This window comes from Cebidichthys violaceus, unplaced genomic scaffold (assembly GCF_023349555.1).
Source record: "Cebidichthys violaceus isolate CVI_PGR_0920_01 unplaced genomic scaffold, fCebVio1.0.p SCAF_13, whole genome shotgun sequence".
NCBI lineage: Eukaryota > Metazoa > Chordata > Actinopteri > Perciformes > Stichaeidae > Cebidichthys > Cebidichthys violaceus.
The window spans coordinates 13,378,417-13,402,639 of NW_027176296.1; the positions used below are offsets into that span (position 1 = coordinate 13,378,417).

The window sequence follows — 24,223 nt, forward strand, 5'->3', positions numbered from 1 at the left end:
TAGCATCATTAGAATCTTATTATCTTATTGTTTTCCTCCAGCCAACACTTGCCCATCAGTGTGTGTGTGTGTCCATTAACTGGTGTGCTGTCTGCACTCCCCTGCTCTAGGGGAGGGAACTTGATCCCCCACCCCCTGAAGTGATGTTGTAAATGAAGCTGGTCTCATCAGCTTCAAAGTCCTTTAACACCATTACTGTTTTATTCAACTATCTAAATTTCCATATACATACAGGTCCATACATGAAATTTGACCTCAGCATGTAAGCCATCTTAAGCATTTACAGTGAGCTGCTGTAAAGCGCCCGGCGTGCAGCTTGTAGTTCAGTGTCTCGCTTCAGTGTCTCGCTCAAGGACAGGAGGAGCCGGGGATCGAACCGCCAAACTGTTCTACCAACTAAGCCGCAGTCAGTACGCTTGTACTACCTTTACACACTGCCAACAGAGACCCATTCTGCCAATGCTAGTGACCACGTACACGGGAGACATTGTTGGACCATAATAATGCATCATTGAGGCCCTTATGGATGCACCGACACAAGATCTACTGTACACAATCAACACTAAATCATGTATTCATGTGTGTTTTCTGATTCCTGACTGTGCGAAAGATTGCAGAGGACACCACAAATAACTAACCGTTCAACTAAATTCATTTATATGCACGAAGAAAGCAGTTTTTAAGAAGCAATGTTCTTTTCTGTGTTCTGGCTGCTCGGCAATGAACATGTTTGAAGTATGTGGGTTCTACAAGCGTGTTTAAATGCATGTGTAACAAATCAAAAGATAGACTAGAGGTGTGAAAAACAGGCCTCAGGTCCCAGAGAGAATTGGGATGGAGCATGGTGTGGATGGCAGCAATAGCGAAAAAAAACAAAACAGTGTTAGTCACTTCCACTGTGACACAGACACGGGCCTGTTGATGATAACAAAGGGTGAGGGATGCAGCAATACAGCTGCAACAGCGTACAGATTTCCACCTGTCAGTGGAGGCGAAACATGATCCAGGACTAGGACCACCCCGGTGTCAGCCACACGGAGCCCTGGCTTGCTTCTCTGGCCTCCGGTGCTGCAGCGGAGTGACAGCTGCTTTCTGATGTGCATCGGAGCTGAGGTCTCTTACTCCCCACTCGCCGCTCTCTGGTTGGAGTCAGATAGGCGTGCGTTAGATGTCGGGGGGGGGGGCATCTTCAGTACTGAGAGTCTGATATTCGGCAAAGTTGCCACCACTTCTCCAAAAGGTGCATCAATCCAAATTAAGCAATGGAATAAGATATATAAGGTATACCTGAAGTACGTTTCCAAATCTGTTTATTAAGAATGTATTTTCCTCTCCCTCCAGAGCTCACTATGTGTAAAGCTTACTGATAAAACACTCTGTGAACACAGGTGGACTGTGTGTGTTTGTTGCTCAACAAGACCAAAAGTGTGAGTCTTCTCCAGAGAAACGACCAGCTGATCACAGCCATTACTTCCTTTTGGATCTATTTAGACCTCTGTGAGCATTTGACCTCCGTTTGTTTTCCCCGGCGGGCCGGAGCGGGAGTACAAAGCAGATATGTTGTGACTCGGGCTGCAGGAATGTGTTACATTCCGACCCATGCATGTAGGACCATAAAGGCTGCAGCCACAGCAGTGGAGGAGGCAACCTTGGTATGCCGGGTCGACGTTGAGGCTTATAATAACTACTAAAAGCTTAAACTGTGGGACACTATTCATAAGCAGGTATGTAATTATTATGTTCACACACACACACACACACACACACACACACACACACACACACGCACAAAGGTAACCCTCACTCTCTACCACAATCTAAGGTTTCTGAAAGTGAGCAATGAGCAGCATCACTCTGATCTTTTTGTAAATCGTCTCACTACTTACTTGCTCGTTCCTAAAGAAACCGAATTTAACTGAAAATTGTTCTTCTGTTGGTCTATTATTCAATTCAGTGTTTCCTTGGCATTGTTGTGAATTCTTAAGTTGCAATCAAAGCAGCCGAGATTATTCTGGCCTTAATTAAAACGTCTCAACATTCATTCTGTGTACTCTCCTCCTCCATAGTAAAACAAAAATATAGCTTTCAAGATTACTAATGCTGTTTACGCCAAGTTGCTACCCTTCCTTTGTGTATTATGTAACTTCTTTTTAGGTGGCAGGAGTGAAAATGAGTCATCCTCAACATTTGTTGTCTTGTGGCCGTAGACTGTATATAAGAAGTGGACGCAGTCATCGTGACGTCACCGAAGTGTAGTTTCTGCTCAGTGTCACTCTACAATATAAAGCGATGAAAGCCCAAGGAACCAGGGTTTTTAATAACTGACATCTTTTCAAAAATATCCGTTTTAGTGACCTAAAACTATCTGCGTGTGGATGAGAGGCCACAACGTATTTGTTTAGGACCCAAATCTGCTACAGGCTTGAAAACATCTTTCTGATCAGATGCTACAGGGTTACCCAGGGGCATGTTAAGGGTCTGGCGTTTGGGCTATAGCCACAGAGCATTTTTTTCTTTAGCCACAGATCTTTTTTTTTACTGCCCAAATATTTAATTAAAATATGAATTATGAGCTCATAAAACCGATTTTGTGTAGCTATCCACGCCCCCTCACTCACATCCAGGCCCCGACACATTACGGTGTTGCCAAGTTGGCGAATTTCTCACTGGACTCAGCAACTTTTTAGAGAATCTTAGCAAATGTATTTCTAAAAAGCCACAAATCTAGCGAGTTATTCGGGCGACAACCAAATCTATTATTCTGTCATTTATTCCCTGCTCTTCTGGCAGCAGGACAGCATCTCTAACTCTCCTCTTGTATATAGTGAGAGTGACTTCCTGTGAGACGTCCTGTGTCTGTCGCTTTGAAACTCTTCAGGCTTTTAGGTTAGTATGCCTAAGCAAACATCATAAATGTAATTCTACTTCAATGCTAAAATCTAGTAGTAACATATTTTCACATTTGATCGGGACATAAAAGGCCGTAAATGTGTGGAAAAATCAGCTTCCATGATTCTGTTTCTGACTTGTTGTCGTGATATTTGTGAATTCTTGGTGTTTCCACTCAGGTTTTGTATCATACAAATCAGAAATGAGCATTAAAAACCTTCTCACTGTCCACCCCCCTCCCATCACTGCCTGGCTACAGCTGCATTCGCTGTTGCCGTGGCGAAATACACAGCTTTCAGCCGCCTTACCAGCCTCTGGTTGAAGACCATGTGTCGGAGCCACTTGAAGTCCAGAGCTTTAAAGGCCGAGAGGACAAACAGGGACTGAGCCTCGTAGCGCTCTGTCTTTTGGATGGCCCCCTCTGGGTAGGTGATCCTCATGGTGGTCTTGGAACCGACGTCTCTCTCAAAGCCCCTCACCGGGGCCTCGTTCAACCTGCAACACACAGCTGCTAAATCAATCATGAAATGTCCTGCCCAAAATAATCAAATGGGGGCAGTGTGTGTGTGTGTGTGTGTGTGTGTGTGTGTGTGTATATATATATATATATATATATGGTCCATCATCATTGCTTTAGAATTTGTACACACATCTCTGTCACCCTCTGTCTTTGGACACATGGGTCATGATTATGTTAATAAAATACACAAATAAGCAAATAAATGAGTGAAAAGTAAGAAATGTATTTAATAAATGAATATCATATATAAAACATAAGATACCTCTCCTTAAAGCTTTAAGTGGGAAATAAAATAAATCAATAAGCTATTATTTATTCAAACTAGACGCACACATGTAACATCACATGATCCTCCTGGAGAAGATAATAATAATACATTTCAATATCCACTGAGATAATAACTAAAACTCCACTCCAACTCTATTCATATATTCTGAGGATCTATTTGAAGGCCGTTGTAGTTGAAGTCCTAAACATTTAGATGTGGTGAGTCTATTAGACTATTAGAATCACCACCAAGATCTTCAGGTGGTTCCGGTGCAGGATGACTAGGAGGCCCCGCCTCTAGCACCACAAACAGGGCTAACTGCAGGTCGAGGAGTAAAGTCAGAGGTAAGCGAGGTCCTTAATGTTCAGCCAAGCTTTTTAAGTTTGATTGTTCTGGAGGGACCAGGTCTCACCGTGATTTTTACATGATGCATGTATCATTGCAGCAGTGGTAGCTTTCAATGAGCTATCACTCCTCTCCTCAGTTATCACTCCTCTCCTCAAAGCCTGCTTCATTACTAACTCTTTAATCCTTCTTTATTTATTGTTTATCATTTTACAAAGAGCCAGTATAAAAGAGGGTAATAACACAGAATATCATCGATTCATACATCACTTTAAAGCTTCGACTCTAATCTATCTACCAGTCACATTGACATGACACTGAGGACTACAGAATGTGACCTTAGACCTCTAACGCTGCAATAGGGCAAATTGTAAAAATGCCCTTCTAACTGACTTCATGTTGATCCGATGTGCCTATAAATAACTCCACCATAAAGAGCGTGAAAAGAACTCCACCATGATATATTACATGAATAACAACAACAGCATAAACCCAACTCTGTGCAGTTTGTTTCTGACAGAATGTTCAGACCTTTGCTTTGGATTCTGTTATTGGGGCAGTTGTTCACAAGGTTTCCCCATTACTTCATATTTTCCCACTCTTACCCTATTGTCAAAGTAATATGTTACAACTGATAACTAGGCGTTACAATTAGGCCACAGTATACTCATCTTCTAATACAGAATATTAATGGATAAATCTACTAATTGATTTGTTTATTTAATTGTCTTTTATACTAACATAATTATGACCCATGTAGTCTTCGACACTGAGACCCTTGACTCTGTAAGTGCGTCCGGTCTGTATCGTACGTCTGCGTCCCCACGTACCTGACCACCACATCGAACTCATCGATCCTCTGTCCCAGAGACCTGTTGGCCAGGATTCCTCCGTTCCCCACGACGATGCACGTCTTACATTTCATGCTGTAACACAGAGAGGTGTTACTTTACTCCACTCATTTACCCCATACGTTTATTTCTTTTTTTTCAAGACACCAACAGGTGTGTGTTTGCCTCACTGACTAAACATGAATAAAATGATGCCCTTCTTAAACTCAGTTACTGAAGATGCTCTTTTACACCATCAATAAACTTTACTGACTGATATGTAGCGCATTGAAAGTATTGTTGGATAATTAGTCCAATTGGTAGAGTTCAGTATAAACCTGAAAAAATAATCTTTTGTGTCGGCGATGTCGTTTTTGCCAGGAAATTAACAAAATAAAAAAATAAAATGAACTAGCTGCTGCAGTGAAATTCAACCAACTCTTCTACATTCATTCATTCTTCATTGCAGCCACTGAGATTTGAAAATAGAGAACTAAGAGTTCTGAGGACTATTAATGCCACAGCTTTAGTCAGTATTCATACTCAAGTAAACTCTCTGAGGCATTAACACTTAACTATGTGTCACACTTTGGTTCATATTATGATCATAATATCGTGTTGTAGTCTCAGTACAACATGTGAGCAGTGTTTAGTCTGCGCTGCTTAATTCTGGGTGGAAAAATAAACACATTCCTAATTGTCTTAGCTGGCTGATGAAACGGGGTCGGTGCGCAGTGTCCACCAGACTGATGAGCTCCATATAAAGACAAAAAAACAACGTGGAGTCAAAAAAACGCTGTTACTCGAGCAACTGATCTGGGATCCGGTCATGAATGTTGGCCTTTCGGGGCACATGGACGGAGAGTTAGCTTGGAATCTATAACACATGGTTTAGTCGAATATATGGAGAGGAAGCAGCAGATTTAGAGGAGCTACCGCTGAAGAAGAGAGGATTTCCACCTCAGGCATTTTAAGTCCAAGAGGGTCAAATGAAGAACTACATTAGAGACCATTTTGGTAGAATGCTGCGGAGTTCATGCTTTCTCAAGAAAGGGCAGTTTTTTGAGAACAATATGAGCTTCAGTAAGCTGATGGTTGGCTAAGGAGTTAGTTCAGTTTATACATAAACACACAGCAGAGATTCAAGTGTCTCTGTCTTTTTAATTTGGTTGAAAAATTACAGAATTTGTTATGTTGTGTTGTGCTGTTTAACCTTTTTACCCATTAATGAGATGAATATAGTATTTTGCAAAAAGTTATTTTTAAGCTGTATGTTTTGTATTTATTGGCATTTGTATTTTTCTTGTACACTCTTGTCTTAAAAGATGATGACTGTGTAGTTTTCTATATTTTATAATTTAAGGGTGACTTTTTTTTTAACTCCTTTGGATCACATCCATGGTCATATTGTGCACCTATTTAACAAGAAATGCATATTTTGAAACACAAATGCAATCATCTCTTTCCCTTTATAACAACATATGTTGCATGCTTATGTGAGCTAGTACTGACCATTTTAACCAATAACATCATGACACCCATCCATCAATAATTCTGCTGATTTTAGCGCCAAAAGCTTTGTTTGTTCTCGCGCTTGGCCCTGAAGTGTGAGCCTCCGCAGACGGCGTGCCAGGCTCCGAGCATGAACGGAGGCGTTTACGCTCAACGTGCTGTTCGTTGCATTATTCTCCAAAACTCCAGAGGGCAGAAAAAAAAAGACAACGAGTGTAACTCATAGATATGCCCTTAAGACTGTAGGTGTAACCGGCAAAACGCCATAAACCAACCTCCACTATGACGAGGACGGATTGTAATTATCTGTAAACTCATATCTCATATCCATGGACTACTTTATTGACTTTGTACAAGAACTGTAACGGCAGTCCTCCGGCTACATTCTAAGCCCGCCCACTTTTTAGCACGCCACTTAAATGCAAAGGATTTGATTTGAATCCCTCTTGTAAACTGTACACCATTCAAATATTTGGTTTGATTTTGGAATAGAACACATTACAGAAGTGTCATTGATGAACTAAAAAAAGTGGAAACACCGTCAGACACGGCCCTGATGAAAACAAATACATTTGGTGAATAAAGCGATTTTTAATGGACTGGTCTTAAAGCTCCTGAATGTGTGTGCACTGTCAAAAGTTCTACACCGACTCTCCGAAGGGGATAGTGTGATGACTGCACTGCGTGGATGAGAGCATGACGGGACAACGGGCGCCGACTCACCTGTCGAGTTCTTCCCCAAGGCCATAGCTCTTAGTGGCAAACAGGAGGATATCTATGATCCTCTCTGCAGGTTAAAGAGAGAGAGAGAGAGAGAGACAGAGGCAGACAGAGAAAACAAGTCACATGACGAAGAAAGAGAAATAATTCTTCCCTTGCACACTCCATCCAGCGACGATGCCCTCATCTCCTGCACACACTGGATGTGATAAATGAGCTAGGGCTGGGAGCCAGCGGCTGGGTGGGCCGACACTTCTTCATGTCACAATGTTATACAAGCGTTACAGATGGGTGGCCGTGCAAGGTGGGAGCCCATAGACAGTCCGCTAGGTCCTTGGAGGGAGCGATGCATAGAGTGTGAGACACTGGGCAGAATGGGAGGGCTTTGAAGAGAAAGGGAGAAGCCTTTTTATAACACATTCCTCTGCCTGATGAGAGGCAACCAGCAGAGAGCTATGACGGCATGAAGCACGGCGCTCCAAAATGAAATCTGATCATCTGCTCTACAGCGGGGAAAGTGTGAGTCCTGAATGGCATTTTGTTATTAGCCACGCTCCAATAGCTCCTCTATACACTGACTTGTGGTGTTGCTCGAGACGCAAAGCCAGCCGACAAGCTCAAGAAGTTCAGTAAAAATGAATAATGCCACTTTTGTGGAAATGCACTCTTTTTTTTGCTTCCTTTCTGAGAGATAGATGAGAAGATGGATATCAATCGCAGGTATTTGTGTAAAGCAAGGAGCAGCACAAAGTGAGCCTAGCTTAGCAGGCAGAAATCCTAAAAATGCTGATTTAATTCAAAACACATTTAGCAATATTTGTTTTGAAAAGTCCACAAATGAAGATATTCTAACCAAAAACATACCATTATTTTGGTAAAGCACTAAAATAAAACCAAAAGGTGCCATTAGAAATCAATGAAAGTGTTTATTCCCAACAAGGCCTATCCAAACATTTTTATGTCTTTTTTCATTCAACACAAAGCCTAAATTGTGGCCAGAACACATCGTTAAATTCTGTGTTGATTTTCGAACATTGTTAAATTGAATGAATGGGTAAAATTTGAATTGAACTGTCACTGCTGTTTTGTGTGGGGTTCTTTTTTTGTCCGGGGCTCTAGGAGTGCTTTTAGTGCCTTTTCAACATGCTGCTTCTGTATGTTGCCCTGATGACCGATCTAAAATCAGTACGCTTGTCTGCAGATTGAACAGTTTCAAAGGTGTTGGTAGCTGCAGGCACCCAGGAGACACTCGGTGAAAATGTGGGTTTAGTCAGCTGTAATCCGCCCCTCACTCAATGAAACATGAGGTTACTGTTAGGCCTAAACAAAACAGGCTTCAACAAAACAACCTGCACGTATTTATCTGCTGCCATTCGGTATTTCTACTAGTGGAAGTTGGCGACCCTACACACACGTTTAGCAGGAAGAAAGGTCGTTGTGTATGACGGCCCGTTACAAAAGTCCTAACCCAAGTATCGGGGCGCATCATCTCTTGCTGCATTCGCTAGCACTCGTACGTCAGACTTTGGCTCTTGTGAATTGTTGGAGAATTGTTGGAGAGAGTTCAGAAGGGTGCTGGGATGCAGCCAGGGGGATACTACTGTATTCCCTTCAGAACAGGCAAAACACTTCTTATCCCAGCTTGTGGTTAGAACAATCTAGTCTTAACTGGTGAGAAATGCAGCACAACTTACGTTGACTTGTGTGAATTACCTGCAACTGCAAAGACAAGAAAGTGTAATCATACCTTGTGATTTTACACCAAACGGGGGGGAATAATCGCCGATCTTGGAGAATCGTTTGTAGTTTGGGTCAAGGAACATGGGTGCCAGTTTGGTGAACCTGTTGATATCAAAGAAGACATGTTACAACAAGTACGAATGAAGAAGTGGTATTTGTCGATGCAGTATCTGTCCAAGACCCGTACGGCCTTGACGTGTGCGGGTGCACCGATTCGTGGCAGAATGCTTAAGAGGATTTAGAGTATTGTGTTTCCAGCTAATCCACAGAATTCCCCTTCACCATGAAGAGTATGGCCCATTCACCTCCCCATCGAGACTTTAAGGGAGGTGAATGGGCAATGCTTGCCTGCTTCCGACCACCAGGATAGTCTGGGGACTGAACCAGTACCCAGCACCAGAGGTAACACTGTGATTGCTATGAGACTAAAAACCCCTTCTGAAATGGACTTGTCTTTGTGGCACCAGGTGAACAGTGTACTTTGTCTGGACAGTACATGTACATTTAAAGGGATACTTCACCCTGATGTTGATGGATGATGGTTGTAGACCATTTACAACCATAGACTGTATATAAGAAGTGAACAGAGTCCGGAGAGACGTACAGACGCCGTATATACGCTCTGGTAACAACCTTATCAATCACAAGGTAGCCCCGCCCTCAAGCATAACCATCCAATTTGACACTAAATGGACCATAATTTACTAAATGAACATCATGCTGTATTGAAGAAGACTTGAAACTAGAGATTGAGACCATAAACTCATGTTTACAATGTTTACTGAGGGAATAAATCAAGAGAGAAGTAGAGTCATTTTCTCATAGACTTCTATACGATCAGATTTATTGATATAACCAGAGGAGTCGCCCCCTGATGGCCATTAGAGAAAATGCAAGTTTAAGGCAATTTTGCATCGTCTTTGTTTGATAAACTGTACTGCAATTTTTACTCAAAATTTGTCCAGCGATGTCTTAATAATCATCAGCCAACACATGCACTGATACGCATGTTTAGTATTCAGTATTATTGTTGTGTGATATATCTATAAAATCTGCAACAGGGATACACTGTAAACTATTATTCTTTGTTAAGGATGTGTACAGAAACAGTAATAATAAGCGTACGTGACAAGATAATACAATTTAATAAGATAATAATTGACTCGACATGAACATAGTCCAACTGGCTGGTTACCACCTTTCTGTCCATCTCTAATGAAGGTGTGCTCAACATTGCATGTAAAAGAAAAATTACACAGCTAAGTGCATTCTGTTAGTTTGTTGCTCCACAGCATTAACCATGCTATGCTCTATTTAATCTTTACATCTGTCTCCACTTTGGGGAATTAGGCTTTCACAGTCGAGCTTCGTGTTGAAGCACAACTGGACATGTATGTGCTGTACATACATACGTTTGAGTGCATTTTGTCAAGATCCCGGCTGAGAGGTAACAAAACAAACTTATTTATAACACAAAAATAAAAATGACCACGATGCCATTGAGTGTCCTCAGGCTTCCACATCCCTTGTGACAAAATTCTTTCATTTACAATCTAAGTGACGTAAAATATAGCAGAAAAAATCTGGAAAAGGTCAGTAACTAATAAAAAGAAATAAAGTAACTACAAACTTACATTTAGGGTGAAAAGTCTCCTTAATACTTAAAAATGACAAAAACTCTAGTCAACCGTGTTGCTTTGAAAGGTTGTACAACAAATACATTTGGCTTTAATTGCTAAAATAATTTGTGTCCAATTTTGAAAAATTAAGCATCCAAAAGGCAACGTGTGCATAAACCTTTGCTGTGGAAGAAGTGAAACAGAAGGAAAAGTGTTTCTTTAACCGAGTCAACCCCTGCAGCTTTGGCAGCTCGTTTCCTTCATGTGTAATATCACATAATGAACTGCAAATGAGCTCTGATTTTGGAAACACAAAACAGCTGCTAATCAGTCAATGTTGGAAGAAACCTGAAAACACTTCAACACGGTGAATAAATCAGCTGCTAACGATGCATCTTGCCTATATGCCTCCATACTACGCTAGGATAGGATAAGCTAAGATAACATAGGATAAGATAACATGAGATAAGATACTGGTGGGTGCAGCAGCACAATGACAAAAATAGTACAATTAAATAAAGAAGTGGTATAAAAAGCTTGAACGTCATGCTATGAAGGCCGTGGGTTCAGTCCCCATGAATCAGGAAGGACTGACTTTATTTCTCCAAATCACAAATTCAATTTATAAGATCAACACCAACACCAAAATCTGGCCTTGTGATCTGAAATTGATCAAGGTGCAAAGCGTAAGTTACAAAAGAATGGAAACACTAAACCTTAAAAATCAGCAAAATACCATAACTATGATTATCAGGGTTTATTAAAAAGAAGTCCCAGTTTGATAAAACAGAGAGTATGTTTGCTGAGAAGTGTGATGGATTTCTGCTCAAAATGTTCCTGACTATGACCACCAATTTACGCATTAACGATGCCCTTATTTTTAAACACACATAGATAAATAGATACATGCTTTTCTTCAGAGGTTTGCAGACATTTTCACTGGACTCATGTTCAGAATGACCCCGAAACATTTCAAGACATTTTACTGTCCGGTTTGTGAGAAAATTAAAGGGAAAGTTGGCTCAAATGACATTATAACATTCATAATAAAATGAGTCCTCTTCAGAATGATCCTTACTATGACAATGTCAAATTTGAAGATATTTTAATGTCAAGGTTTTTTTTCATATTAAAGGGATAATCACCTCAAATTACATTGTAACACATAACAAATTTCCTCATATTTAACAGTGCTATATTCAAATTTCAGAGCATTACTATAGCAGCCAACAGCTATTATCTATGTAAAGATAGAGTGGAGGAGAGAATGAAGTCACTGTGTGTCTCTGTGCTTTGCTTACGTAACCGGTCCACTGCTAGCACCGTTAGCTGCTAGCCGCCGGCTCAGCCATCTCCATGTTGAGAGCTGTGTGGAGGCAATCCCTCAATCATAGATATGCTTCATGTAAAATCAGACATAATGTTGCTCTCTCACTCCACGGTGAGGTTTCGCTTGATTAGTCACGTCAGCAAATTCTACCAACTACTACTATACTATTTAAGATTTAGAGTGTCCCGATACATAGTATGTCAAATGCAGGATGTTCTACAACATCCGGTCGCATTTTGCAGCATGCAAACCGGCATGCTTTTCTGGCTATTCTGACCCACAATGCTTTGCGCAGCAGAGATATGAGATGTGGGTCAAAGTTCAAGGTGTAATGTTATGAGGAAGGTTATGTCCGACGGCGACTGGGTCGCATGACGATGTGTCCTTGGGCAAGACGCTTAACCCAAAGATTGCTCCCGTAGCTGTGCCTATGGTGTATGAATGTGTTTGAATGATTAGATCCTGATGGTGGAACCTTGCATGGTATCCCTGTCATCAGTGTATGAATGTGTGTGAATGGGGGAATGATGACAAGTAGTGTTAAAGAGCTTTGAGAGGTCAGAAGACTAGAAAAGAGCTTTACAAGTACAGTCCATTTACTATGTCCAAATGAAATGCATACTACATGCAACAGTATGCACTTTGTAAGGGCAGCTGCAGCATGTACTAAAAGTAAAAAGTGTGCAATATGGAATGTAGCTTTGTTAAATTTCAGTGCATGAAATTTCTGTGCATTCCTTCTTAGTGACCCCTGGAAACAGTTTTGCCGCACATTTCTGTATTTGCAGCAGTTTCCCTTCAGAAAGATCCACGGAGGACCCAGCTGAGCAAAGACAGCAGATTAAATGGGTCAAGGATGCCCTAGGCGTTTCATCCTCCTGTGTTATTTTAACATGCTACAATCTGGACTCTGGGAGCACACTTCATTAACGGCGCTGTCTGAAGGCCCCGGTGGGTTTGAGGGTTGCGTGTCTCCGGTGCTCACAGAGTAAGTGGGTATGTGAACCGGCCCGAAGGTTTTCTCACGCACTGGGACGACGGCAGAGCAGAAGAGGACCGAAATAGATGTGCACCACACGTTGGCCCAGTCAGACCACTGCGTCTTCAGACTCATTTTACACATAGTGCTGAAAACATGTGCAGGTGAAGGGCTTTAACGGGGGTGGGGACTTCTTCGGTCTTTAATAATGCAGAGGCAGAAATGGGATCTTTACTCTACCGTACCACTCTGAGCTCAGAGAGCTTTCTGTAAAATAGGACTGTTTGATGGAGAGTACTTGATGTAGGCCAGTTTTTAGGCATGCAGTGGGTGAATTATAATAGCATGGTTTTTGTTAGAAAGTTAAACAGCTCATAATTCCCTCTCTAATATCTATTTATATTGCTCTGAAAACATCTCCGACAAACAACTCGATTTATTCAAGCTCTTCGCCAAAAACTCAACATACATGATGACATTTGAACACATCATAATAACATTAAAATGTACCTTCAGCCAGCACTATGTTTTTGCTGAATAGAGCCTGAAAGCGTCTCAATGTAAATCCATTGGGATGCTTACCAGCTGCAACTTAGAACCTTCTGCAATTATTTTGTCTCATTATGTGACCTTGTCTTACACTGTGTACATCATGCATTTGAGGGGACATTTGTAAAGACTGGATAAGTTACCAAAGTAAGTAGTGATCATGTTCTAGGAGAACCCAAGCACCAACATTACCACAAGCACGTGATGGACCAGCGATTGCACAAGCGGTAACACACCAGGGTCATGCTGATCCTGTCGTATCTAACGACCTGTGTTTGATGGCTTGTGCACGTTCTTACTTTGGATAAACGGCTGTCATCTTGGCAGCTGCAAACCCAGGCTTACAGGCTCCCTCGCTTAGATTGCCGTACTTGTACGTCAGCTCCAGCGGCCTGTGGACATGGTGGGGATCGAGTCAAGTGATGGTTGAAGATTCACACACAAAGTATATACACGACTAGTGTTACACAGAGATGTAAATAACAGTAGGGACAAGTCAACAGTGCTCAACCATGCACCTCATGCCACCATTGATGCGGTGCCTGAAAACAAGCGGTTTATATATAAGGTTTAAATATAGTACGTAAATGGAAAAATGTATACTTACAGACTAACATCCAGCTTCAGAAGGAACCCCTGTTGGTCATACACTAGACAAAGAGAAGTGAAGAAAATATGATTTAAAACATCATAGTTATTTGTATGACATTGAAGTCATTCAACACATCTGTTAACTCAGTCCAGTCTGTGGTCAAGTCAGCAGTGGGGCAGACTTCCTGTTCTATTGTCCACTTGCACTCAACTACACTGCACTCATTAGTTTAGTTAACTTGGCGAACTGTCCAAACAAATGTACAATGGAGGCCAAGTCAATAGGGTTACAGGTGTGGGGAGCCTGATTGAGAGTGAGCTTCTCTGTCAATAGAAGGAAAAGGAGGACCAAAACACCACTTTGCACTACACTTGAATGGGGAGACCTGTTTCATATGCGATCAGAAAGGGGAAGGTTGAGGGTAAGCCGTGGTCAGACCAGGCGGTAACCTCCAGTTCTGAAGAGTGAAGCCAATATGGGTATACAGTATATGGTGGTATATATGGGTATATAATATATGAGTCTTAAACTTGCATTCTCTCTACTGACCAGCAGGGGGCGACTCCTCTGGTTGTATAGAAGTCTATGAGAAAATGACTCTACTTCTCTCTTGATTTATTTCCTCAGTAAACATTGTGAACATGAGTTTATGGTCTCAATCTCTAGTTTCAAGTCTTCTTCAATACAGCATGATGTTCATTTAGTAAATGATGATCCATTTAGAGTCAAACACACCATAAAACAGAGTACGGCTCAAACCGTACAGTTCACTGTGACCTTCCTGTTTCCATTGCAATGTGTGCCATGTTTGTGGATTGCCATAGCAACCGAGGCCGCATGGCTTTTTTCGGTGTCTGTATTATTTCTGTAGTCTCCTCGATTTCATTTGCGTCTAATAGAAACGTCCGAACCATCCTGGCATGTGGTTTTAAGTGAGAAAAGTCAGAATAAACAGATTTTTGGAATCATTTCCACAACAGAATTTCATAAAGAGGATATGATCATATTGTCATGATGCCATTCTACTGAGAGTTTGTGGCCCCTGTAAAGGCATTCAACTGTGAGGTGCGGACCTCGCTCTGAGTAAATGCTACATCGCTGTAACAAGTTGAACATAAACGTCTGGAGCTCAGCAACAACGGGATTTCCAGTGGCTGTTAAGATCTTTATTGAGAACTTTGAGAAATGCAGTCTCTTCTCTTCTGCAATGGCCAACAGCTCCCCCTTCATTTGAATAAGGAAAAGGTCTCATTTACGTTTGTCGAGCACAGTATTCAGTTTGTCTGACCCTGAACTTTTCTACCTAATTTGACTCTTTTCCAGTCATACTCATTCATAAATACGTTTGCTAATATCAGCTTTAACTTACGCGCCATATTTTATGTGTCACACTATATTTTATGAGCAATTTATAAAGTTCATGAGACTCAGATTGATGCTGATTACAGAACATCAGACAGGATGTTCCATCTTTGAATGAGGTATGGCACCAATCAGATCGAGGAACAGCCACTGCTTCACTGACGGATGTTATATAAAAGCCATAACATCACAGGCTGGTTTAAAAAGATGCATCTACAGCTGAATTGTCGGCTCATGCTCTTTTCTGGCTAACAAAAGTTTAGCGACTCGGGAAAAGCTTAAGTTCACTGGATAACTAATAGTTTGGCTCAGCCTGGACCACCAACCCTTCTATGAACTTTGAGTGAAGGCCTTCCCCACTAGCCAGCGGTTCACAAACATAAATAAATATAAAAATGTCACTTCTTTATTTAGTGTATTTGCTGAGAACTTGAGTTGCAGCTAAAGGACTGAAAAGAAAAATATGTTTATTTATGTAAGAAAAGCAACAATAAAATTGAAATAACTTGGTTCATTTCCTGGATTTTAGTATATAGGATGGATGTCTGCTGCTTTTCTTCTTTGAAACAGTGTAACAGTGCAAACTTAAGCCTCCGATGAAACATGCTGTCTCTAAGTAAACCGACTGGCTCCCCCATCTGGTAGAAAGAGACATCATGTTGATGACGCCCTGACCAACACGAACAAGGCTGCAACCAACAATTATTTTCTTTATCCATTAGTTTGTTGATTTATTTTTATGATACATTTTGTGGCAAAACTGTTTTAGAACAATTGCGACAGATTGGGTAATTTGGGAGCGCAAAGAGGAAACATCAGTCATCCACAACACCAGAATTAAGAATACGTCAGCAAATGTTTGGTCAGGATCTCGATTGATGCTAATGTTGCAATACATTGCAACAATAGAGGATGTAAAGCCGTGTTCTCAAGCTAAAAAAAAGACACAGTAGGACTGAGGGCCGGGCAACAAACATTATGACTCTCTCACCGAACTAATTCTAGTCACATCAATATGTTTGATGAATTCATTTCTCACTTCCCCCTTTAGAACAGCACAGAATCTAACTCTACAGTCATACATACACAGTCAGAGTCTGCTGAGTTCTTAAGGAGGCCTTGTTTCACCAGCAGAACTTAAGGTGCTGTCACACAGTGAGCAGCCCCCCCCCCATTGTTCATTGTTGTCAATGTAAACAGAAGACGGCGCAGACGGAATGCAGAAGATGATGTTACTGTATGTAAACGACAAACAGATCTATGGAGTTAGATGAGACCGTACAGGATTTTACTGTGGAGCGCAATAAAAAAACACTCGCAATAAGTTGATGGTGGGGAATTTCTATTATCTGTATAATTTTGAATATTCTCACATGAGTGACTGGAAAAGGTCGTCTCTAAAAATGCAGGAATTAACATTTAAGACAGAACAGACTCACACAATGATTTATTTATCTATCCTTTATTTATGCAGGGGGACCTTATGTTTTATCATGACCTTATTTATACCATAAGTGATTCCAGTATGTTTAGTGACATTTTCAGCATATTTGGATGATTATCGAGATCATTTTGTGGATCGCAACTATTTTGGCCTGGATAATCCGTTACATATAGTTTTCATATCGTCCCATTCCTAAAACATCAGTTTTAAAAGACAATAAACGTTTATAATACAACTTGCTAAATGAATTGTGTCATATTGCTTGCATTTCCTTTATTACATGAGTGTATGGTCTCAAAGTCTTCTTCAATACAGCATGATGTTCATTTAGTAAATGATGGTTCATTTAGAGTCAAATAGACCATAAAGAGGAGTATGCTTTAGGGTGAGGTTGTGATTGTCAGTTTGCTACGGCTACCGGAGCTCTCCACTTAACTCCTCAAAAATCCAAGATGACGTCGGCAGTGGGGAAATTTACAGGGGACATTATCTAATACTCACATGAATCATGGCCCCAGCCTCGTAAACTGATCCTCCCTGAGTAGTAGAGGAATCCCAAGGCCAGCATGGAGCACAGGCCCAGGAAGAATTGGCGACTGGGTTTCATTCTCATCTCCAGCTAGCGTGCATGGCCCGTCCCACACCGGTGCCTGTTTGTGGAGGAAATAATCGTGTTATTCCTGTGCTCATACACGGCTTCTTGTTACTTAATACAATCCCCCACGGATGCCGACTGCCTGACACCCTGCCCCAGTCAGCAGAAGTGTCAAATTCATCCCGTCTTCCTGTGGAGGACACTTCATTTGTATCGATCCACCTTGGAAGTTTGGGCGGAGGCTTCGTCACGACGGGTCCACTCGGGTCCTAGTAACTGTATGCGCCACTGAAGCGTGATGTACACTGAAATGGAAGATGCCTCAAGGCCCAATGGGCTTGATACGGTTGACATCGGATCCGATACCGTGCCTCCCGAACATTTTATTGCTGAATAATGTCTCTTCTCTTATTTGATCTGAAAAGGGATGGATATGTCCCCCACATACTCTGTCTATTAATCAATGGAGATCCTCCATCCGTAATGTATTGGTCTTTCAAGTGTCCACTGCATCTGTAAACAGTGCTAAAAGAGACACGTTAGGAATCCTCTATGTAAAATATGATTGTTGATGTATATTTATGTGGAAGGGTGAATAGTACCTTAGTGTACAATTATGATATGCCACCTTAATTAGGATGTGAGTCAGTGAATTTGTATTTCTGTACGTGTAAGCCATTTTGTGAGGATGGCATGGAAAGTTAATTCAAAAGTTGCTAACAAGACGCCTTGAGGCAACTCCTGCATGGTCACCTCATCTCTTGGCTCTGTTTCGTACAGGAGACCTGAGTCATAACAAGGTGTAAATACCAGCACATGTTGTGTTTACGTTTATATTTCACTAAATAAAACTGTGTTGAATGTATACACACGATGCACAGAACGTGGGAGAATTGCACGGCCAATAGGGGCCCACAATGCATAATTTTTCCATGCATGTGGGGTTAAGGGAGGACTTTTTTGCATATATATATATATATATATATATATATATATATATATATATATATATATATGGTATCGTCCTTCAACTCTGGAGCTCCTCTATTTTGTGCCAGTTCAGTTATAGCGGAGGTAGAACTGTGAGTAAATTGTAATAATGAGTAATATTTTGTTATTTATCACTTCCCTGACTCAATTCCCCGTTTCTTACTATTCATACACACTCCATCTGCACTAAATAACAATAACAAAATTGTAAAAATGTAATCATATACAATATGGAGTGATTTACTAGCAATTGTATTATCATTTCTATTCATTAGTTGATTTAAATGTTTACCAAATTGCTTCATCCGTTATAAACCATCTTTTACTATCCAGTTGTACTGAGTGTTATACAAACTTTATTATTTTATTCTACTGGAGATGCAACATGTGACACTGTGAGTCTAATTAGAGAAACAGTGTGTGTGTAGTATTTAGAGTAGACTTACTCTCTCTCTCACACACACACACACACACACACACACACACACACACACCGGTCACCACTCCTTTTTGCTGTCTTTAACAGCATCAGATGTAACGTTTCTTTATGTTTTTTCACAGTGTGTTAATCATTATCAATGAAACGGCAACTCAATATGCTTGGAGGCCAATTTGGTTCCACACGAGGAGATTTATCTGCGACCGATTTTCACGATATTTGTCGTGTAACTGTTGCGATATTTAATATTGGCAAATATAGACACAGTGAGGCAAACTCAGTAGGAATAAGGACAGCAGTGGTGAGTCAGTAGAGGGAACGATCTTAACCACTAACGTTAGGTCACTTACTCACATTTACAGTGGACGTTAAATGGAGTATTGTGAAGTGACGGGGTTTCCATATTGGAAAACAACTGACAGTGAACGCAACGTTAGAGAAACGGTGTCAATAATGACGGTAACACCAAAAAAAAGTAAGCACAGTGATGTTATTGCAGCTAGCAGCTAAGTTAGCGTTAACGCAGCTCAGAGACTATGTTCGGCTGTCGCAACGGTAATGGTCGCATTTTAGCTACAGTAATATAACGTTAGCTACGGTAATAAAGCTACGTTAATATAACATTACTTACTGTAATACAGCTACGTTAATATAACGTTACTTACTGTAATACAGCTACGGTAATATAACGTTAGCTACGATAATAAAGCTACGGTAACCGTTACTCCTCGGCCGGTCGGTCGGCTGGCGGTGGGAGATGAAGAAAAACGCGCTGCCTTTCAATACACGACATTAATATGACAACATGGACTGTCAGGGTAAATTGAATACATGTAATAACGTTGTATCAAGTAGCCAGCAGGCACGACTAGCTGGCCTCGCTGGCGAGCAAGCCATTCACAGACTCTTACCGGACGGAGACCGTTAATTTTCAAGTTGACCTCGAAGCCGTCAGTGCCTCCTGCCGCCGCGTTGGCCACCGAGCTACCGACGTGCATCGGTCAACACTGACATTGGCGTTACGTGAAAGCATCCCGGTAGTCTTAGTCTTAACTAGCTCCGCATTGTATCGACTCACTTAACAGGGTACACTCCGCTCCGTCCAGGCTGCGGGCTGCAGGCTGCTCAGTTGGGGACACCTGATATGTCCAGCCCAGCGGCACGGGGTCCTGCTGTGTACGGAGAGAGCGTGACGCCAAACTTCAATTAAAAAACCCGCTATTTAACGATTTAACTATTTTACATCGAGAAATGTAACGTTACACACTTGGTACAATGGGTTATAATATTTTAATTATTTTTAATCGCAACAGGAATAAAAAAAAACAACACATATATGTAAGTGTGAAATTACATTTTGCAACTGTTTCACTCATTTCGCAGCCATTAAAATGTGTATTTTAAGGGTTCAAGCTTCAATGATCATTAATTATCACTATCCAACATAGGGGTGTTTCATAAATATTTAATATTTAATACCGTGGAGGGCGGCGGCACAGGGGACCGGTGTCAACTGTCGTTTATAAATGCGATGTATTCATGTGTCATACTGCACGTTTAGTGACCTCTTTAGGTCCCAGGTTAGAAAGACACTTCATCTGTAATTTCAGAACCCAATGTTTTTCCTGCCTTCCCGGTCACACATACGTTATTATCAAAAAAGCTTTTATTTAACAGATAAGGCACACCATGAAAACAACTAACACGTATTGTTTTGTATTTAAATTAAATTGCACACATATTAGTGAATAAGATGAATAGTTTGAAATGGCCCTCTGGATATCAATTCCGTCCTGTCAGCATCTGTGAGGACAGAGAGACATCTCCTGGTTCTATGGATGTGAGATAACTGAAGAATCTGAATATTAGTTGATATTAAAGAAATAAAAGTAAAAAAGTGTAATTGAATGGCTGTATAATATCAATGACTGTATACTACTTATGTTATGTATATTGTAGGAGCCATTTCACCTGTTTTTGCTCATTTATTTCTCATTATACCGCCATCTAGTGGTGAGGTCGGTTTGCACGGACTGCATTCATTTAGGATACAGAATTGGATGTCAGAATGAAGTTAATCACATCAACTCCCTTACTTGATTCATCAGGAAACTACTGCATGCTGCCCTGCTGAAGAGAGAAGCTGCCATGTGTTGACGAGTTTCCTCCCAGCATGCAGTTCTCAGTCAGTTGGCCATGGATACTTCATATCTGGCCCAGGAAATTCCAAGTTGTTCGATCCTGCCAAGTATGCATTATCAACAGGGTTTCTGTCTTCTGATTCAATTCTTAAATTTGTTTAAAGGTGTTTGGCCTGCACAGTATTCCCTGATGAAGCTTTCCCAGCTTTTCTGGGAATCCATTCTTTAACACGTGGAACGTGTTTGTGCACCTGCATCGCTGTCAAAGCCAAGCAGCTCTTTCTCACTCGTTTCTCACTTGTAATGGATGGACGATCAAGCTTTCAGCAGCAGCAAAGTGCATAAACCTCAGGTCACTAATAACATCCATATGAAAACATTATTGTTCTGCAACTTGGGAACACTGGAAGTATTCAAATATGGTGAAATTAAGTTTAAGTTTGAGATATGAATTTATCTAATATCTAGCTAATAGCAGAGGAACGAATACCTCAAAAAAAGGCTTTAGCTTTTGAAATACCAAAAAACAAAGCACAGCCATGTTTATTCATAACGTTAATAGGTTTAGTTTTTGAAGTGGATGGTTGTATAAAAAATATTTCACTGCAAAGTTATTCTTTTTTTGGTTGATGTTTGGATCCTCCACCTCTGCCTCATCGCGTGTCATTAGATTTGGACGCAATGTTCTTTTAAATTCATACAGTTAAACAAACATTAATTATAAGCAAGGGAATTAAAAATCCAAAAGCTACGTGTTTATGTGTCTGTTATTATGACAGTAAAAAAAAATTAATTTATATGTACAAAAAGTACGTTATCTGACTATTCCCTTCACTCTCTGACATCACCACTTAGGGAACTAGTGCAGCCTGCACTTCAAAGCATTACATACAATGGGCCCTATTGGTGTAAATGTGTGAGGAGAAGGACGCCAACCACAGAACACGACATAATAAAACTATATATTGCAATATAAAATAATAAATATTTCTTTATTATTGTAAATACATTCTTTATTTATAGTTATCATTTTCTTTGAATAACACATATGATTACACTATGAGCCAACAGGCTGCATGACACAATCATTTCACATGATTTAATTTCAACTTTGAGGGAATGAAATGGAAAAAAATCAAAGACAAATTTTTAATTGAATCACAAATTAGAGATATAGAGATGACATTTATCATTCCTACTTTTAGGATGCCCACAGTTTCTCGATAAGATACATTAGAACAGCTTAGCTAGCTAGCTGGTTCACCGCTGAATGGTAGCATCAGTAAGCTGTACGAGTTGTAGACTGTGGGAAACCAATGATCAACTCAGTATGTTGTTGAGTGGTTCACTCTTTAAAAATGCATCATATATTATAAAAGTTAAGTGTTAAATAAGCTGCGTAAAAGGTTTATCTGCAAAGTAAGTAGCTGTTAAATAAGTGTCGTGAAGTACAGCATTTTACTGTGATTGATATTATTAGCATTAGTAGTATTAGTAGTAGTATTTCTTCTGTCGTCCCTCTCAGTCAGCTGATTGGGGATATTTACTGTGGAGCAAATGCTGCTCCGTCTCATCTAGACTCAAACTAAGAATATAGTTTGCATCTGGTGCTTTAATCCCTAATTTTACTTCCCATTAAAGTTTATTCTCAGTGTTTGTCACAGGATCCCAGTAACCTTCAGATGAGAGTCATTCTTCTGAAACAAAGTGAGAACAAACTGTAGGGAGACAGCACTCCTCCTGTTGTCCCCGCTGGGATGGATCTCAATGTGCACCCTCAGCTTGAGGAGGGTCTTATCGGAGCGTTTGATGGGTTCACCCCCGCTGGGGAGCAGCTCCACACAGCTTTAGGCAACCGCATCCATTGATGGATCCTCAGAGACTGAACGTTGGACTGGGCCGCTCCCATCATCCAACAAGGACCACAGACCGTCATGCAGCCAGGTCCCTGTACAGTCAGGCAGGTGCTCATGGCCAGACTCAGGCAAGATACTATAGAGGTTAGTGATATGATGAGAGTTTTATCAATACCTGCACCAAAAAAAAAAGATTCGGAGCAGAAAGGATTAGCCGATTCAATAATTAGTCAATCTGCAACTATTTTGATAATCAATTAATTGCATTTTTTTTCAGCAACATTGACCATAATTCACTGGTTCAAGCAAATATAAATATTAGGTCTGTTGTTCAGATCAAACAGGGAATTTAAAGATGTCAACTTGGGCTTTGGTAAGTTGTGATGGCCGTTTTTTTGTACTATTTACATTTTTTTTATTTTACAGAACAAAATATACATTGAGAAAATACTCAACAAATGAATCGATAATGTAAATATTCATTGGTTGCAGCCCTAGTGTCAATAGTGGATGCATCAGGACAACAGAGGGACAGAAAATGACTTATTCTAATATAAGTACACTCTGTTATATGTTGTTGAATGTAATGAGTTGTGCAACAACAAGCTTAATAACCGCCTATTAGTCGTAACTCAGAAGCATTAATCCAAGAGTGATCGGTGCAGTGAAGCTGTCAAGTGAATTGTGAATTGATTGTCAAATTGTTGTACCATGCCGTAGTGGAATGATCAGTGTGTTTTTTTTGTTGTGGTTTGCATTGAAGCATCTTCATCTACATCTGGAGAGGTCACCCAGCAATCCAAGAAGCTGTGTGACCAAACACAGGTGTGATGGAGACCGTCCAGATACAGCATCCTCACACAGACACTTCAGTCACTGTGGATGTCAGCGACTTCACTAGAGGGGTAGGAGTCCTCCTGGCCGGACCCGTCTTATTAAACAACGACTTGACTTGGGTCAGCTGGATCCACTGGTGGCAAAGTTGCTTGAACTTCTTCTCCTGCTCTATATCCTCCGAGATCCATCCATTTGGCACTTGATCTATAATTACAATTTACATGATATGATTTTTTTGACATTCTTATTGGACATTGCTAAATAAAGTATATCATAAATCATTCCAGCAGATGGTTCTCAGCTGCTCCTTCACCGTACAGCTTCAAGTCAAAGTAAATGAGTAAGTACATTTTGGTCATAGTGTACTTTCTTTTTTATGACTGGCTCATGATCTGTGGCAGTGGTCTCCAACTCATAACCGAACCACATCCACCATATATTCATATTCCGTGCAGCTGTTGTTCCATTGCAGGGGTCTGTTATTTGTCTACCAAGATGCCTGCATGAATATTATTTATATCGGTCTTTTTTAATGGTGTTTAATGTACAACATGGCACAGACAATGATACATGTCTTTATTCTGATTACTTATTATTCAGTTTCTTTCTAAAATAATTCAGATTTTTTTTTGTATTCCCAGAGAGAGAGAAAAAGCATGAAGACCA

General features: G+C 40.6%; 1 protein-coding gene across 2 annotated transcripts in view; it reads right to left on the minus strand.

The window, feature by feature from the left end:
* Nucleotides 1–19,858, minus strand: part of st3gal3a (ST3 beta-galactoside alpha-2,3-sialyltransferase 3a) — a 28,301-nt gene extending 8,443 nt beyond the window's left edge. Inside the window, exons 1-8 of one of the 2 annotated variants that reach the window (XM_068707800.1) lie at nt 19,802–19,858; nt 17,201–17,349; nt 13,909–13,951; nt 13,601–13,693; nt 8,832–8,926; nt 7,088–7,151; nt 4,853–4,948; nt 3,198–3,384 (exon numbers count right to left, since the gene is read on the minus strand). In XM_068707800.1, coding sequence (XP_068563901.1) covers nt 3,198–3,384; nt 4,853–4,948; nt 7,088–7,151; nt 8,832–8,926; nt 13,601–13,693; nt 13,909–13,951; nt 17,201–17,312 — 690 coding nt within the window. In that variant the 5' untranslated portion in view covers nt 17,313–17,349; nt 19,802–19,858. Of the gene's footprint in view, nt 1–3,197; nt 3,385–4,852; nt 4,949–7,087; nt 7,152–8,831; nt 8,927–13,600; nt 13,694–13,908; nt 13,952–17,200; nt 17,350–19,634 lie in introns of both variants that reach the window. The other variant, XM_068707799.1, reaches the window with a different exon arrangement.
* Nucleotides 19,859–24,223: the final 4,365 nt, after the last annotated feature.